The sequence below is a fragment of the Schistocerca piceifrons genome, chromosome 3 (assembly GCF_021461385.2).
Source record: "Schistocerca piceifrons isolate TAMUIC-IGC-003096 chromosome 3, iqSchPice1.1, whole genome shotgun sequence".
NCBI classification, from domain to species: Eukaryota; Metazoa; Arthropoda; class Insecta; order Orthoptera; family Acrididae; genus Schistocerca; species Schistocerca piceifrons.
Genome location: NC_060140.1, coordinates 561,434,349 through 561,450,660, shown reverse-complemented (window position 1 = coordinate 561,450,660; position 16,312 = coordinate 561,434,349). Strand labels below are relative to the sequence as shown.

At 41.8% G+C, this 16,312-nt stretch overlaps 1 protein-coding gene across 1 annotated transcript in view; it reads right to left on the bottom strand.

Moving 5' to 3' along the window:
* LOC124789664 overlaps nucleotides 1–16,312 on the bottom strand; it is a 152,612-nt gene that overhangs the window by 59,112 nt on the left and 77,188 nt on the right. Inside the window, exon 5 of the mRNA XM_047257100.1 lies at nucleotides 7,623–7,831. Coding sequence (XP_047113056.1) covers nucleotides 7,623–7,831 — 209 coding nt within the window. The remainder of the gene's footprint in view (nucleotides 1–7,622; nucleotides 7,832–16,312) is intronic.

The following is a 16,312-nucleotide window of genomic DNA, read 5'->3' as shown; positions in this document are numbered from 1 at the left end:
GGACCATTTTGTATTTGAATACTCTTACATGCCCATCTGCTGATATAATTTGAAACGAGACTCGTCCGAGCAGGCAACATGGTTTCAGTAATCAACAGTCGGTGTTCACGGGCCCAGGCGAGGCGTCAAGCTGTGTGTCGCGCATTCATCAAGGGCACACGATTGGCTCTTCGGCTCCGAAAGCCCATTTGAATTATGTTTCGTTGAATAGTTCGCACGCTGACACTTGTTGATGGCCCAGCTTTGGAATCTGTGGCAATTTGTGGAAGGGTTGTACTTCTGTCACGTTGAACGATTCTCTTCAGTCGTCGTTGGTCCCATTCTTGCAGGATCTTGTTGCGGCCGCAGCGATGTCTGAGATTTGACGTTTTCCCGGATTCTTGATATTCACGGGACGCTCGTGAAATGGTCATACGGGCAAATCCCCAATTCCTCGCTATCTCGGAGATGCTGTGTCCCATCACTCGTGGACCGACTATAACACCACGTTCAAACTCACTTAAATCTTGGTAACCTGTCATTGCAGCAGCAGTAACCCATCTAACAACTGCGCCAGACACTTGTTGTGTTATATAGGTGTTTCCGATCGCAGCGCCGTATTTTGACTGTTTACATATCTCTGTATTTGAATACGCGTACCTATAACAGTTCCTCTGGCGCTTCAGTGTGTATTCACTAAGCATCTAGTGACATCTGTGACTTGGTTTCGACAACCGGTAACGAGACAGAAGTTCCACTTTAACTCCGCATTCATTACTGTACAAGTAGTCCTAACCCCATTTCTTTTAGTGAAACGTTTCACTAAAAACATAAAAAGAGTATGTCATTATCGTTAGACATATACTATCTAATCAAAAGTATCCATACTTCCACATAATAAGAAACAACTTTCAATATTTGCAACGGTATTTAAGGCAAATAGCTTAGAAAGACGCCCTGATTACCAACGCTCATTACATTTCCCGAGATTTTTATGGCTGTGTTTTGTAACATATATTTTTTAAGAATTCATGAATGGCAGATGGCCATATAATGCGTCCTTCGATGATAATTGGTGAACAATGTTGATTTGGAGTATTGCAATGTTTCATACTTCTGTAACTTCCATTGTCAGAATTGATAGTCCCTGAAATTCTGCAGAACAAAATGCAACCATTCGCACGGCACGATGGGTAAGAGGGCGTAGAATATGACGGTTATTTCAGTATGGTTTCCGATGTGAGATATCCTACAATCGACCGCGCAGCGTTTTGTTGCTTTGGGGACTTCAGTCAGTATGAAGATGAAGATGTTCCACAACTGGTTGAGTTTGTATCCTTTATTTGTGTTAGTATTTTCAAATACGTGAACAGTAACAAGTTCCGTCAAAATTTGTGCAAAATACACAGAGTGATAAACATATAGAATCATGTTAAGAAATAGTAATGGTTTCTCAAACAAATTCTTCTTCAGTAGCGCTACAGCCCTTGGTGAGCCTTGGCTTCTTTAACAATCTTCCGCCACACTTCTCGATTATTTGCTGCTCTTTTGCATCCCCGGACTCCCATATTGGTGATATCTATTATTACCTCATCGATCCATCTTCTTCTAGGTATCCCTTTTCGCCTAACTGAATGGATCATACCTTTCATCATTTTCTTTGGAATTCTATCCTCTGCCATTTTCCCCAAGTGTCCTAGCCATCGTATTCGCTGTGATTTCTCAAATTTTACTATGTCCCTGCCTTGTATTAATTCTTGTAATTCGGCACTGTATCGTATTCTCTAGCCTTCTTCCTCCCTTATTGGCACATAGATTTTGCGTAGTATTTTCTGCTCAATGCTTCTTAGTGCATTTTCATGGTGTTGTGTCAACGTCCATACCTCTGAGCCGTATGTGATAACTGGGCGGACTAGGGAATTATATATTAGCAGTTTAGTTTTTCTTGTAAAAAGGCTATTTTTGAAAAGTTGCTTATTTGCAAAGTAAGCTCTGTTTCCTGCTTGTATTCTTTCCCTTATAGCCTTTCCAATACTGTTGTCATTTGTTATTAGGGTTCCCAAGCAGTTAAAAGTGGACACTCCATTGAAGCATTTCCCATTGATGTTTAGGTTTTTAGGGGTTCTTCTGGCCTCAGGTTGTGACATTACCATATATTTTGTTTTGTTTTCATTTACTATGAGGCCAATTTTTAAGGCTCCTGTTTCCATTGCCCGGTACGTTTCTAGGGGTGTATTGGTATTTCTTCCTACTATAGCAATGTCATCAGCATATGCACATATCTGGCTAGTTTTCATAAATATGGTGCCTCTTTTGTTGATTTTATTTACTACACTATGCAGGGCTATGTTGAATAGGACAGTGGAGACACTATCCCCTTGCTTCACACCTTTATTAAAGTCAAAGCTCAAACATATACATATGCATTTTAATACATAAATTTTAATGATTTTATTTTTGCGCAGACATAGTTTTGACGAAATTTGCTCTAGCGAAAGTATTTAAAAATCTCGAAACTGCTGTGAGGCAAAAAGGTTACAAATTCCGTCATTGTGAATCCATGTTTTCATTTAGCTATCATAGTCATCTGTCTTGACGTCAGCGTAATGTGCACCAAACTCGCGGACAAGTGAGCATCGGTGAACATTGAGAATAGACAATGACACACATGCAGCATGTTCCATCTTCCAGCCCACACTTGGCATGAAGATCTACGTGTCCGTCACCGCCATGAGGATGATAGCGCTGTCATCCCACGCTAATGTCACATTCCGTCGTCTGCTGCTGGACATATGAATTGTTCTGTTCTCATCAGTCCACGGTAGTCGTCCTCAAAGACTACTCTTTTGTTCGTGAAGACTTGGAGAGAGTAGGAAACGCCAATCAGGGAACTATAATCAGGCTACGCCGGACGTGCCATCTAGAGAAGCGCCGGCACTGCGAGACGATGACGTTTTGGGCTCCTGGGAACGAGCAGCACATCTGTGCGCTGTTTCGTAAGGCAATCCAGTTCTGCGGGCGCCGGGCGACGGCAACGGCGCCAGACACTCGGTGTGGCGACCGTTACGCTGAGTGCGGACGCAACCGCGGAGGGCAGGCGGCGCTACGGCCGGTCTGCGACTGGTTTGCCCAGTAACCGAGCGACCCCGTGAACGGCTCGGGGACGGATGTTGGGAATCACTGGACCACCACCTGTGGGGCATCCGGCAACTGTCTGAATCCGTGCCTCGGGAGGAGGGCAGCACTCTAGCCAGCATAGCAAGCCCCGACCGAAGCCCATTTACAAGGGTTTAGGAAAGTCCGATCCATCTCCTCTGGGCAAGACAAAAGTGCCCTTTTCACCACATACTGGATACTAGCTCTGGAGTCCACAATGGTCAAGTCGATAAGCCTACATGAACGACCAGGAATAACATGCCTCACAACGCATCCAGTGTTGGCACTGAAGTGCAGATAGGATCAGTTTAAACTACAGGGTGATTCAAAAAGAATACCACAACTTTAAAAACGTGTATTTAATGAAAGAAACATAATATAACCTTCTGTTATACATAGAGTCTATGTGATTGCCGTAAGCTTAGTGACAACAGTGCATCCCAGTTTAAGTTATACAATATAGCACTGAAGATGGTCACTCAGTGACAGCAAATCGATTTTGCAATAGTAAAAAATATACGACCAATGCTGTCTCTTTTTTGGAAATATGAATTGTTGTGCTTCTCGTTCGAGCTGAGGGAACAGACAATTCTCTAACATCTCCAGATACTGTAGTCCAGTTACAGTAGCACCTTCGAAGAAAAAGGGACCAAAAACTTTATTGGCTGAAATGGCACAGAAAACGTTCACCTTAGGCGAGTCACGTTCATACTGAGTTGTTTCCCGCGGATTCTCAGTGCCCCATATACAGACATTTTGATAGTTGACTTTCCCGTTAGTGTGGAAAGTTGCTTCATCACTAAGCACAATCTTTGAAACGAAAGATTCATCTGTTTCCATTTGAGCAAGGATAAAATCACAGAAATCGATTCTTTTAATCTTATCAGCTGCAGACAGTGCTTGAACCAATTTCAGACGAGTCGATTTTCCTGGGCTGCGAACAAATGCTTGCGGGATGCGTGCTACATTTTCATCACTTGTTCTCAGCTGTCCAGAACTTTTCCCTTTGCACAAACACCCATTCTCTGTAAACTGTTTATACCAACGTTTAATACGCCACCTATCAGGAGGTTTGACACCATACTTCGTTCGAAATGCACGCTGAACAACTGTCGTCGATTCACTTCTGCCGTACTCAATAACACAAAAAGCTTTCTGTTGAGCGGTCGCCATCTTAGCATCAACTGACGCTGACGCCTAGTCAACAGCGCCTCAAGCGAACAAATCTACAACTAAATGAAACTTTATAGCTCCCTTAATTCGCCGACAGATAGTGCTTAGCTCTGCCTTTTGTCGTTGCAGAGTTTTAAATTCCTAAAGTTGTGGTATTCTTTTTGAATCACCCTGTATAATGGACGTGGTTGGGTCATGTATAATCGAATTGACTAGAGGACTAGAGAGAGAGAGAGAGAGCGTTCCTAAGAATACCTTCCAAAAATTTGTAAAATTGGTTATTGTGCAAACTGCGTGCGTTTCTTGGTATCTTACGATGCTTCTGACAGACGACTACTTACTTCTATCGTAGAAGTGATGTAATATTCGTCCTTGCCATTAAGTCTGGTTCAGTATCTTATTCTTTGTTAAGACTTGTACGTTAAAGTGTAAACTTTTTAGCTATTCCCGCCTTCCGAATTCTGTCGGCCAGCTAAACAAGTTTATGTTTCACAATCATCTAACTACGTCTTTATAGTTCTGAGGCTGTCTCCCAGAATAAGGAACAATACGCTAGAAACCGAAATATGGGTTGTATTGCTGTCTAATCCCCACAAACTAATGTGGCCAAGAATACAAATACCGACCGTAAAAGTCCGCACTATATGAGTAAGTAAAGAAGTTGGCGAAGGCTCTGAACAAGCAAAAAGAACTTGATTTCATCTACCAGACTGCATTTGATCTGCGATTTCTGCGATGCAAAATGGTTGCTTCTCACTGTCTACGCTCCAAAGAGTAGGAGAGTAACTGGTTAATAATAAGTAAGGGTTCTAAAATAAGCAAACAGTAAAATTCATGATAAGAAGTCTGGATTTACCAATATGGATTCGCAGTTCACTGCAGAACGATTCTCCTGCCACCGACGCACGCTTCTCCTTGAAGAGAAGATGAGAGAAATAGGGCTAGTATGGAGGCACAGAGACAGTGGTTTTCCCTCCCTCCCTCTTCGAGTGCAATATAAAATGATTGCAAGACGCAATCAATTCATTCACTGCGCGATAACAACGGTGAAGTCACTGATGACAGAGCCACTAAAGCAGAGTTATTAAACACGGTTTTCAGAAAGTAGAAGACGAAGTAAATATTCCTGAATTCCAATCAAGAACAACTGTCAAGATGAGAAACATAGAAGCAGATATCCTCGGTGTAACAAAGCAGCTTAAATCACTCAATAAGGGCAAGGCCTCCGGTCCAGATTGTATACCAGTCAGGTTCCTCTCAGAGTATGCTGATAAAATAGCTCCATATTTAGCAGTTATATACAACCACTCGCTCACAGAAAGATCCGCACCTAAAGACTGGAAAATTGCTCGAGTCACACCAATACTCAGAAAGGGAAGTAGGAGTAATCCGCTGAATTATGGGCCTATATCACTAACGTCGATTTGCAGTAGGATTTTAGACTATGTATTGTATATATGGCATTCGAACATTATGAAGTACCTCGAAGAAAACGATTTATTGACATGTAGTCAGTACGGATTCAGAAAATATCGTTCTTGTGAAACACAACTAGCTCTTTATACTCATGAAATAATAAGTGCTATCGACAGGGGATGTCAAATTGATTTCAATTTTTAGATTTCCAGAAGGCTTTCGACACCATTCCTCACAAGCGTCTTCTAATCAAACTGCGTGCCTACTGAATATCGCCTAGTTGTGCGACTGGATTCGTGATTTCCTTTCAGAAAGGTCACAGTTCGTAGTAATAGACGGAAAGTCATCGAGTAAAACAGAAGTAATCTCCGGCGTTTCCCAAGGAAGTGTTATAGGCCCTCTATTGTTCCTGATCTATATTAACGACATAGGAGACAATCTGAGTAGCCGTCTTAGATTGTTTGCAGACGATGCTGTCATTTACCGTCCTGTAAAGTCATCAGATGGTCAGAACGACTTGCAAAATGATTTAGGTTAGATATCTGTATGGTGCTAAAAGTGATAATTGACCCTGAATAAAGAAAAGTGTGAAGTTATTCACATGAGTACTAAAAGAAATCAGCTAAATTTCGATTACGCGATAAGCCACACAAATCTGAGGGCTGTAAATTCAACTAAATACTTAGGGATTACAATTACAAATAACCTAAGTTAGAAAGATCACATAGACAATATTGTGGGTAGAGCAAATCAAAGACTGCGATTCATTGGCAGAACACTTAGAAGAGGCAACAGGTCTACCAAAAAGACTGCTTACACTACGCTTGTCCGCCCTATTTTGGAGTATTGCTGTGCGGTGTGGGATCCGCATCAGGTGGGATTGACGGATAACATCGAAAAAGTACAAAAATGGGCGGCTCATTTTGTATTATCGCGAAATAGGGGAGACAGTGTCACAGACATGATGCGTGAATGGGAGTGTCAATCATTAAAACAAAGGCGTTTTTCGTTGCGACGGGATCTTCTCATGGAATTCAAATCACCAGTTTTCTCCTCCGATTGCGAAAACATTCTGTTGGCACCCACCTACATAGGGAGAAATGATCATCACAATAAAATAAGGGAAATCAGGACACGCACAGAAAAATTTAACTGCCCGTTTTTCCCGCGTACCGTTAGAGAGTGGAACGGTAGAGAGACAGCTTGAAGGTGGTTCATTGAACGCTCTGCCAGGCACTTTATTGTGAGTAGCAGAGTAATCACGCAGATGTAGATGTAGTGCATGGTATCCTTCAGATACACCATACATTTGCTTGCGGAGTATGTAAATGTAGATCACATTTCATGAAGATAACACGTCTGATCAGAAAAGTCATTTGTCATTAGGAAGAGGCAGTGAAATTCAGACACAAGTTGCTGTAACATGCATTGTATTTACCAGATATAGCACACTCTGCTTGTCAAGTATCCCTGTCCGTAATGAACTTCGCCTCGATAAATTTTTAATTTAATGAAGAAGATAAGGGCACTGTACAGGGGTACTTCGTTGACCCTCCTGTATCAAATGTCTGGATGCAACCAATTCACTGCAAAAATAATGGACGAAGCACAGTACTCTAAAGGGGACTACGTTCAGAGAGAAGTTCATTTCTTATACCTCACTGCTGGGAATATTTTCATCTTGCTCTACTGGGCCACCTGGAAATATTTTGCTAAACTGGTTCCATCTGTAAAACCCGCTCCTTATTTTGTACGTGACTCTTTAGGGGTATTCATCAGATACATTGATGTTCATTCCAGTCTGCCAACAGACCCCCAGTACGCAGTCGAGCAGCACTGCGTGAGATGGATTGAGGGGGGGGGGGGGGGGGGGCAACCGGCTGGGGCGCGTACCATACCTGCTAAGTTCGTTGGAGACGAGGTTGCTGTGTGGGCTGTAGCGTGCCGGCCGCTTGTACATGCTGCAGACTAGCCGTTCGCGGCACGCCTCCTCGTTAAAGCCGAGCTGCGCGAACACGTTGTCCATGCGCTGCAGGATGGGGCTGTAGAACGGGTCGTACGCCACCTGCACCGTCGTGGCCGCCGGCGGCGGCTTCGGCGTCAGCACCTGTGGCAGAGGGCGGCGGTGGAAGATGGCTGCATTTGCGTGCAACAGCGTAGTCAGCTAGAGAGACCATACTCACATGCTGGCACGCGCCAGATACATCACCCATCAAAAGTGAATAACAGCTATGCCTTACTAAATAAGTAAGTGCACTAGAAATTCATTGAGGTACAGCAGGCGATCAAAAAGTTCCTGTTCGAAGGCCGTACAGTCCAGAATAGGTAGTCAATCAGGCAAAATCGCCGTGAGGATTAAGGTAAGTATCCCATCGATGCACCAGGTTGTTTCGTAAAACACCGTGTCCTGTTGCGTGAAGGAGTCCGTATCTGCCTGCTGCAAAATTTTCCGATAGGAATCTTCGATCCTTCAAGACCTTTTTTAAGGAGCGGAGGCATGATAATCGAGTGTCTCCCACCAGATTTTGTCGCCTGCGACAATGCGCTCAAGGAACTTCTTGCGTCTTGTGTTGAATCGCAACCAGCACGTAACTTAGCGCACATTTCCACGATTGCTTTTCAACAGACGTGCTTCCCCATACACACCCTTCACTCTTTGATTGAGGTCAGCTGGTATTTTGCCTTCGGCAGCCAAAAAAGAGTAACAGGACGTTGGTCTCGTTTGGGCGCAATTGGTAATAACATCACTGTAGTTCACATTTCCGCATTTACCGCACGCATGTTGGAAAGATACGGATTCTACACTAATCCCTTGACTTCATATCTGTGCTTGTATATGCGTATCTATGTCGTGCTACGTTGCACATATGCTACAGAAATGCCCTCAAACAGATACCTTTTGATCGCCCCTTATAAATAGAACAAACTGCGTCAAAGTAAGACAAGGCACTTACAGATCTGTAAATTAATTCTACAGAGTTTCAATTTCTTTGAGTGTAATTACCTTTAGCAAATATTTGTTATGGGGCCTATACTGAAGGAGATGGGTGAAGTCAGTATCAAAGTATAATTTTTTTTCCTTTCCAGTCTTCAGACTGATTTCATGCGGCTCATCCCGAATTCCTCTCTTGCGCTAAACTCATCATTACAGAGCAGCACTAGCACTACACATCCAAATTTATTTTCTGCTTCATTCCTATCTCTGTCGTCCCCTACTCGTTTTAAACTCTACATCTCCTTCTACTACCATGAAGGTCATGTCTTAACTATGCCCTATCATACTGTCTATTCTACTTGTCAGTGTTTTCGTTATGTTACTTTCTTCGCCGATTTTGTGGCGAACCTTCGCTTTCATTATCTTATCAGTTTACACATTTTTCAACTTCCTTCCACAGCAACATACTTCAAACCCCTCGATCCACTTCACTTCCGGTTTTCCCATAACGCATAACTCACTAACATACAGTGTGTCCCCAAAAATTATCTCAGAAATTTCTTCCTCAAATCAAGGGTTATGTTTGACACTGACAGAGTTCTTTTGGCCATGAATGCCATTTTTGCCTCTGCTAGTCTGCTTCTTACTTTCTCCTTGCTTCACCCGTCATTGGTTCTTTTCCTTTCAAGGTAGCAGAATCCTTTAGCTTCGACTGCTTCGTGATCATCAGTTTTGAAGATAAGTTTCTCGTCATTCACACTTCTGCTACTTCTCAATCCATATGCTATACTCACTGTACTATTCCATTCAATAGATCCTGTAATTCTTCTTCAGCTTCACTGGGGATAGCAACGTCATCAGCGAACCTTATCACTGCGATTCTTTCGCCCGGGTTTTTAATCTAAGTTTTTACCAATTCTTTTATTTCCGACATTGCTTCTTCGAAGTATAGACTAAACAATAAGGCCGAAAGACTATCCGTGCCGTACACCCTTTTCAGTCCAAGAACTTCGTTCTAGGTCCTTAATCTTATTGTCCCCTGTCGCGTCTTGTACATATTGTATAAAATCCGTGGTTCTCTATAACTTACCCTATTTTTTTCAGAATTTCGAACATGTTGCACCAATTTACCCTGTCGCTTTTTCCAGGTGGGCAAATCCTTTGGATCTGCCTTGACTCTTCTTAATTATCAAGCACAACATGAGGACTGTCTCGCTGGTGCCTTTACCTTTCCTAAAGCCAAACTGATCGTTATCTGATAAATCCTCAATTTTCTTTTCCCTTCTTCTGTATAGTACTCTTGTCAGCAAGTTGGATGCTTGAGATGTTAATCTGACTGTGCGACAGTTCTCTCACTTATCTGTTTTTGCTGTCTTCGGAATTGTATAGGCGATATTTTTGCGAGAATCTGATAATAGGTCGCCTATCTCATAGATTCTACACACGTTGGTTGTCATATCCTTCAGTGAATTTAGGAATTGTAACTCTAGTACTGGATGCCCTATCTCTTCCAATTCAACTCCAATTTCTTCTTCTATATCGTCATCAGACAATTATTCCTCTGCTTATAATCCTTCATTGTACTGTTCCCACTTATCTACTCTCTCTCTCTCTCTCTCTCTCTTTCTCTCTCTCTCTTCTGCATTTGACAGTAGAATATATATTGCACTCTTAATGCTGCCATTGCTTTTCGTTTCACGGAAGTTTGTTTTGATTTATGTATATGCTGAATCAGTTTTTATGACGGTGATTTCTTTTTCGATTTCTTCACACTTTTCCTGCAGCCGTTGCGCTCTGGCTTCCTTGCTATTCGTATTTATTTCATTTCTAAATTATTTACATTCCTGTCTTTCCCTGGAAAATTATATGCTTCCTATTTCCGTTGATCAATTGAACTATTTCTCCTGTTGACCATGGTTTTCTTTGCAGTTATCTTCCTTGTACCTACTGTGTGTTTGTCTGTCCAACATCTGTGACTGCTATTTTTATAGTGTCCACTCCTTTCCAACTGTGCAGCCTACTGTGTATTCCTTATCGTAGTATCCTCATCTTTACCTAACTTCAAACGCACCTCGTCATCCCTCAGTACTTCAGTATCTCACTTCCGTCCACACTCGTTCTTAAGGACGATTCACGTGAACTTCAGTTTACTCTTCATTGTTACTAAACTGTGATCTGAATCTGTATCTGCTCCTGTATATGTCTTACAATCCAATATTTCATTCGGAACCTCTGTCGGTCCATGATGCAATCCAGCTGGAGTCTTCCCGTGTCTCCAGGAATTTTCCAAGTATACCCCTCCTTTTGTTATTCAGCTATTACTAGCTGAAATTGACTGATAATTCAATTATTCATTCTCTCCTCTGATTCCTACTACCAAGCCCGTATCTCTTCCTTCACTCCTTTCCCCACAACCGCATTTCATTCCCCAATGACTATCAGATTATCACCTCCCTTTACATACTGAATTACTCGTTTAATACCCTCGTATAATTTCTGTATCTCTTCATCTTCTGCTTGAGATGTCGGCATGTATACCTGAACTTCTGCTGTCAGTGTTCGTTTGCTGTAAAATCTGATAACAACCCTATCGCTGAACCACAGTGACGTCCCATCTACCCTACCTTTCAATTCAAAACAAATTGTACTGTCGTTAAGCCATCATCTGCTGTTACTATTAGCCTTTGCTGTTCTAACCGGGAAGCCTTGCCTTTTTTTCCATTTTACTTTACTTCACTGAACGTAACCCCCCCCCCCCCCCCCCCCTCCTACCGCTCCCCCGAGCCTTTCTATTCCCTTGTCAGGTTTTACAGTTTCCCTGTTCTCTATTATGTTCTAACTTCTAATATTCCCTGTTCCAACTTGTAGAGTGTTACCATTTCATTGGTTATTCCATCTTTTTATGGTGGTGTCTTCTCCATGAGATCCTAAAGGGGGATTAATCCGGGGTCTTTTGACAGTGGAGAGATCGTCATCGCCCTTGGTTTGATTTTATCAGGGAAGCAAAAACAACATTGGTCAAGCTCGCTGCTGTCCGTACTGAAAGAGCGTCATCGCCCTTGATTTGATTTTATCAGGGAAGCAGAAACAACATTGGTCAAGCTCCCTGCTGTCCGCACTGAAAGAGAGTTTATTGTAAATCATCGCCCTTTCTCAACTACAGGCCGTACGTCCCGTCCGTACACTTGATGTGTCCTTTATGCACTGCTTTCCATTACCTGCTGAATCCTCATGCTTTTGATCATTGCTGATTCTTCCGCCTTTCAAGGGAAGTTTCCCATCCAAGGGCAAGATAGCGCCCTGAACCTCTGTCCACTTCTCCAGGATATTTGACAAGGCCATTGGCAAAACGAGTGTAATTTCTTATGTCATTGCTGATGGTTTTTATTCAAAATTTATATCATGACTGGGTTCGAACCCGTGAGGGAGGATGTTTTGATTACTTACCAAAGTCGCAACCCCCCAGACGAAGAGGTTTCATCTTTTACTGTCAGCAGTTAGAAATATAATTTATACGACTACATTCGTCAGTAAAGGTTGTGAAGTATTCGCTTTTTCATATTGGCCAAGTTTCAGCGCAATGATTTATCCTTCTGTGTTATGCTTAATAAATTACGGTCCCTTTCACACGTGTAATTTATGATTTTAAAATTATGTAGGAGGCAGGAGGATGAACCTAGCTAACACCAGCAATTGCGTTGGTCAATCCGACTTGTCATGTCATTCATTGCGTGTTAGTTCGGTGCTTCCATACGTTGACATGAAGATATATATATAGTAGAAACCCGTTGAACTGACAGCGAGAAATCGAGAATTTCGAGTATGGTTCTTCTACAAATATGGAGAATGATATTTGCTATTCATTAAAGTCGCATGGACAGGCCAGGATGTTTTTAAAGGCGACACTACTTCCAAGAGAGTCCGCAGAATAGGATTCATGCAGGATTGAGCTCCTTTGCAAATCAAACTTTCTGTCCAACAGCTGTTATGATCACGATTTGCCAATAACAGAATCCGTATTGTGACCTCTTCCTGTGAGGCTATTTTAGAAACTACAGGTGCACATATATTGACCGATGTCATTGGCGATGTTTAAAACAAATTGTTTCCCAACATATAGCAGGAATAATAAGAGTTTAGAGTCTCGTGCCTCGAATGACTTCTCTAGTGTGTTTTCGACGTTATATATAGCGAATCCTAAACTCACGAACGAAATTCGAAGGTTGTTGAGGGATATTTCCTGCGTGTTTTGGTGTAAGTGATACGTTGTTCCCTATGGCTCGTTACAGTGTGCTTTCATTTCGTTTGGTCTCTGTACAACAGGGCAGATTTCGACGGTATGCCCTGTATGTCTATTTTGGATCAAATTTGTTTCTTTCGCTCACGGTAGTTTCTGCTTACAACAATAATGCCAGCTTTACTCTTTGTTCTGAAATTTACATTAAATGTTGTGGCGGATTTGTATTTGCACCAGTATTGGTTGTTCTGTCAACAGTCTTACACAACGTTTCGAATAGGTTTAGTGGTGAAGGGTTGGCCGTGAGTGATATCACTGAATGCAAGGGAAGAAGGGAACAGCGACTCTATACATAACTGATTCACAGTGACAGCAACCTCACTACTGTAGTTTGATTGTTATATTACTCTAGGTTTTATATTGCACCGTTTCATGATTGCATAATACTTGCTTTCTCACACTGTGAAGATATTTTAACGGAAATGAAGGTAACTTTGGTAGTAAACCGAATAAATCATATCTATATTACTACTCTGTTACAAGCCGCCAGAGACCACTGTCTCTTCTGCCAAAATACTCAGAAAATGTACTTTAATAACCACTGAAATTCTATAAGCGTGGGCTTCCGTGGCCATCGTCACAGCCAATAAAGTTCTTCTGGGTGTGTGACCACTTTGTCAATGTGTAGCATTTTTACACAATGAGAATGCGATCACGGACCCAAAAGGATTTTACTGACTTTAAATTTTTAGTCAGTGAAATGTTTGTGCGTTGGTAGGTGTGGTGTGAACCATGTCTTACAATTTTTTATTTCACTCAGCAATATTGCAAACACGAGCTTATTATAGAAATCGGTGACTCAGCTGGAGATCACTGTACTATTGAGGTAATATCCTCAGTTTCAGTGTTAAAAGAAACCTGTACACACAGTATTTCTGTGGAAACGACATCGCTTTACTGTTAATGAAGTGTGGATTATTTTGGTTTTTGAAATGTTCCGTACCACTGGATCATCCAACATTTGAATCGTTATAACTTTATTTTATGATTTACAACAGTGAAAACTGAGTTTGAATGTGATACAAGGATATGACTTCGACGGTTTTAAAGACTCCGGTTTAAGTTGGCATCTGTGTGACTAAACGGAAGGTGTAGAGTGACTGCAGGAGGAAATTTGCGAAAGTGGCCCACGTGGGGGTTTCGGCGTATCGGCGTTCGTCTCGGGAGACAAGGAAAAGAGGACACAAAGTAGGACTGTGCTTGATACGAACTTTCGCTCGCTGCTGGCAGTGACCACAGGCATCGGGGTTATTCCGCTAATCTTCTAGCGAGGCATTCCATTCGTCACGGCCTTCTGTACACTCCTTTTTTGTCACACAAGCTGTGAGAAGTTGGGGGGGGGGGGGGGGGGGCAGAGCGGTAGCAAGAAATAAAGGAGACCCCATAAGACAGGACGAAGTTGTGATGTTGCGCGTACGACACACTCGGTACTTTGCAAGTCTTGTTTGAAATATCTCATTTATGCTTAACTTCAGCTTACAAAGCAGAATTCATGAGTAGGCAGTTCATAAAGCAATTTTTAACGAGCATTTCTGAACTGTGCATATTTTTATCGACAAATGATTCACTACATAGCCATTCGTATGAATAACAAGTACAAGCATGACAATGAATCACATACGTAAAGCGATAAACAGCTCTGCAGTATACTGGTCGGCTAATTTTTCCTTCGACGTCTTTGAACAACGACGGACACCAGACTTACTTCTTGATACGGAAGAAAAAATAAAACAATCGTTGTTTCATGTATACCCGTAGAGGCAAAGGTATTTAACATTTCTCAAATTTAGTATGTGTTTTCCTGTGGTCTACAACTCATGTAAGTGCCTAAAATTCATTTACCTGATTGTAATACACGCCTTTCACGGGTAAGCTCTCAGTCTGATTTCTAAATTTATTTGCATCAATCTACAAGAAATTAGGTTCTTTGTAATTAAGGCTGGATATCTCTCCGACTTTAACACAAGGATGGTAATGCAATAAAAACACCTCCTGCGTTAGAGAAAAATACTTCTTTTATGTTGTTGAACAACAGTCATACAATGAACACACCGCCATTCGACTGAAAACAGTCAAATGGTGGTGTGTTCATTCGAAAAAATACTTAATATTGTCGAACTTTTGTTTCAGTTAATGACTGGTTCTTTTATTCTTGGGTAGTAAGAAGATGTCTCCCATAGATGGAGACGACACGTTAGGTGGAAATTTTATACATCGACCACGGCCTCTCAGCCCGGAAGTTTCAACTAAAGACAAAACCGGCCGTGAAAGCCTACATTGTATGATTAAATAATTTTGTTAATGTTCATTTAACTATTTTGATCACAGCCCTGGCTCGTACTAGATAGAAAAAGAAGATGGAAGTAATATCGCTCTCTCGAAAAACGGTCTATATATGGTTGCAGTCACGTGATTCCAAAATTAAAAATGCTGCAACGATCAATAAGATGAGAACACAGCCTTGTCAAATTATGCCGTTTCTCCGCGTTTACCGACTTCATTGTCAGAGGGTCACTGAACTAAAAGCTTCTTCTAGGTTCTGAATGCTTAGTAATCATCATGTATTTCAAAAGCGTAAGTTTTGGATCAGTCAAGATAGGATAGCATAGAAGCTGAAGGATTGCAAGTCCTTCGAATAGTTGTCAGAAGTAAAATAAAGGCACCAATAAGTCACTACTGAACTGCCATTTTGCATCAGGGCTGTGATATATCAATTAGTGTGTATTCTAGAGTGTAGACTCCGAATCTATCTTTCAAAATGTTCTAGCACGTAAAATGTTTTTAGTTTTTAAGGTTTATTATTGTTTATTGTTCACTTTTCGTATTTCGATGTTTACCCGTGTTTTGTTTAGATGTGTGTTTCTTGCCGGCCGAAGTGGCCGTGCGGTTAAAGGCGCTGCAGTCTGGAACCGCAAGACCGCTACGGTCGCAGGTTCGAATCCTGCCTCGGGCATGGATGTTTGTGATGTCCTTAGGTTAGTTAGGTTTAACTAGTTCTCAGTTCTAGGGGACTAATGACCTCAGCAGTTGAGTCCCATAGTGCTCAGAGCCATTTGTGTGTTTCTTTATAAATTTTGGGTATACCTCAAAAAAAGGCTAGATGACAGTTTGATAAAGATTGTTCACTTTACACACCTGAGGTCAAGATTATCCGTTGTGTGAAAGAGACTTTGTGATCTAGTCCACGTTGAAATTCGCATGGTGCAATTCTGAGGATTACCTCGGCGCAACAGTATGTTGCGAGTTAATGTTACGTCAGTGAGTTTTTCTTGTGAGAGATAATGGAACGTATTGGTGTTTAAAACTTACACTTACTACAAGTGCCAACAGACAAACGTGTATGTGGGAAATTCAGC